This window comes from Uranotaenia lowii, chromosome 2 (genome assembly GCF_029784155.1).
Source record: "Uranotaenia lowii strain MFRU-FL chromosome 2, ASM2978415v1, whole genome shotgun sequence".
NCBI classification, from domain to species: Eukaryota; Metazoa; Arthropoda; class Insecta; order Diptera; family Culicidae; genus Uranotaenia; species Uranotaenia lowii.
The window spans coordinates 248,565,982-248,568,857 of NC_073692.1; the positions used below are offsets into that span (position 1 = coordinate 248,565,982).

A 2,876-nucleotide genomic window follows, 5' to 3' on the forward strand; every position below is an offset into this window, starting at 1 on the left:
GAGCCAGTTTCATCCGATTTTGCGGCATTACAACTTAGTTTTGGGTTAGGATGGCTTAGAGTGCTATTCACTTGTCATTATGCATTTACTACACTCGATAACTCACTAATAAGGCATTTACTATGCCGAGGGAATTGAACATTTCGAAAAATTGAATCGCATGAATCATGAAATCACGTAATTGTAATTGTTGATTTATTTACACACGAAAACCTTTTAGCACAGACCTTTTTATAAGATCAAGGAAATTTAAAGTACATTCGAAACAAAGTATTACATTCTGAAACATCGCGTCTGTTTCAGAAGAAAAAATCTGAAGAAATACCCAAAGCGAATTGTCGTGCTTGGAATTGAGCTTCATGGTTCTCAACTAATCCTACTAACAATTCCTCCGACACACAACCTTCCTCCGAAAATTCGTTACACGGTAAACAAAGTTACTCTGTTCTGTATAAAAATCCATACAGATTCGGGAAAAGTGTCTCCACTTAGTTTTATGTTTGGGCGCTTTACACAGAGCGTGAGCAAAAAGCTTTTACTCATTCGAAAGCTTTCAGCCAGTTAGTCAATTCTGTATATTTTGACATGGGGATGTCCATGCACTTTGGAAATTTCTCTGCAAAAGTAAAGGTAGGAATTTCTTCGATTAAAAACATTTTTTTTCAGGAATTAAATGTTTATTTATATCCTCAAAGGCAATAATTTAAACGATAAAAATAGATCCATAGCTTCGGTGCCTTCAAGCTAACGTGCGATACTTGGAGGCTCGCTTATGTTTAACCGTCGGTTGCGATTCCTTGGAGTTATCGTAAGCTTGCCAGATTGCCCGGTTTTATCCGGGTTTGCCCGGATATTTGATGCAAAATTTCGAGAAAGTCCGGTCCGGTCCGGTTGCCCGGATATCGTGAAAAAAGTCTGGATATTGCCCGGATTTTTTCACAATTTTCACAAAGAAACCAAAAAAAAATCAAAGTTTTTGAGTAAGTTTCAGCAAAATCGATTAACGGTATGGAAATTTTCAACGGCTGTTTCAACTAATTTCGCTGATTTACTTTTATAAACCTTTAAATATTTAAGTGTTCCTAACAGTTTTTCGAAGTCTGCAATTACATTAATAAAAAATTAATTTAAATTTTTTTTGCATGTTTTCTTTGCTTTTATATATAATAACACCTAAATTTTGCCCGGTTTTTGCCAGGTTTTCGGATTTAAAAAATTCAAATCCATGCCCGGATTTTGCCAGGTTTTTTTGAAAAAATGCCCGGAATTGCTAGGCCCGGATGGGAGTGGAAAAAATTCTGGCAACCTTAAGTTATCGTCGTCGATTTGTTCCACCTTTTCCATCATCCAGCACGATCATCCGGTATTTGCTTTTGTGCGATCCAGTCATGGGTTTAATATATCTGGAAGAATGATTGAATGACGTTACAAATTTAAATTCGAAATGAGAAAATAATACATAGCATGAAATACTAAAGTCGATTTAATAATTATAATAAAAATAATAAAATGGAGTTAAAAATAAATGTATTATACTACAGTAGACCCAAAACCTAAATCAGGGTGAATCAATCAGAACTGTTCTAACCGGGGATCAGAAATTGAAAGCCTAGTTAAATATTAAGGTTGAAGTGGTTAAACTGAAAAACCAAAATTCAGATTTCCGACCAAATAATATAATCCTTCGAGATGGTTTCCCGCAGGGAAATCTCGTAAGGGATTTTTCTTCAGAATCTTTTGCTGTCGAGTACTTTACCAGGTTCCCCAATTTGAGAATAACCACATAACTTTTGAATTCTTTCTATATTATCGGAAATTTCTGCGCTCGTTGTGAAATGCTTTAAAAACAAAATAAAGGTCAATATCGTAATTTCCACCATTTCCCTTTAGTAGATATACTACTTACCAATTCTTTAAGAACAAAATACGGCCGCGGCGTTTCAACTGCAGTATTTCGTAGAGCACTCCCGTCGGGTAAAAGGTTTGAAGAGAAATAGGCTCTGTTTTGATCAGAGGAAATAATTTTAACCGGGCGAGAAGGCTCATCCTTTAATGAAAATAAACTTTTTAGTTAAGCCGTTCGTATTCATTTTAGAAAATATCGTACCTCCAGTTGCATTCTTTCGACTTTCCAGAACAGCATAAGGAGCGTTAAATAAAGATCAGAACGATGAACCATTTTCCAAACTTCAGCAAGTTTCAAACACGACCGTTGGCTTCTTCCGCAACTGTGTGAAAAATATCCCTGAAATCATTGTAAAGGTCAAACAATGAAGTTGAATCATAAGAATACATACCTTTCGTGAGATAATTATGATGATTTCAACGCAAAAATGATGAAAAATTGAAATAATTGTGATAACCGGTAGCGAATTTGGAAAATTTGTTTGCCTTGACATCCCCGCCCAAAGCTTTCCAACAACAGCAAACTTTTTATACAGAGCTGAATAACCGAGTATTAGTTTTCATCTGTATATTGGCTACCCAATATTACCCAAAACTGAATTGGGGGTATACAAATTTTGAACAACAGTCAATTAGTAATTTTGAAGGTGTAATAGCAACACATTTAATGAGTATCTCAATTTTTCCGTGTAAATGAATGACCGTTTTTCTCAAATTACACGCTAAACTCATTTCACAGACTGGTCAGTTGAAATTGGATCCATCTCGATTCATCACTGACAGCTATTAGGCTTGTTCATCGCATCATATATCCCACAGCTCTTTAATCACTACACGAATTATAAATAAATCATCTGATAGCCTCTGCAGATCACTCGAAACTGATACGTATCAGTTAGGATCCTAGAAGGAAAGGAAGGAAGGCAATCATCATCGAAACGTTATTGATATGTTTCGCAAAAGTGTTTCAA

At 35.5% G+C, this 2,876-nt stretch overlaps 1 protein-coding gene across 1 annotated transcript; it reads right to left on the reverse strand.

The window, feature by feature from the left end:
• Nucleotides 1-766: 766 nt before the first annotated feature.
• On the reverse strand, nt 767-2,406 carry LOC129749870 (uncharacterized). The gene is made up of 4 exons (XM_055744969.1): nt 2,298-2,406; nt 2,108-2,245; nt 1,907-2,047; nt 767-1,403 (listed from the first exon to the last, which is right to left on the reverse strand). Exons 1-4 carry the CDS (start codon nt 2,397-2,399, stop codon nt 1,395-1,397), a joined length of 390 nt encoding a protein of 129 aa, XP_055600944.1. The 5' UTR covers nt 2,400-2,406; the 3' UTR covers nt 767-1,394.
• Between the last annotated feature and the right edge of the window lie 470 nt (nt 2,407-2,876).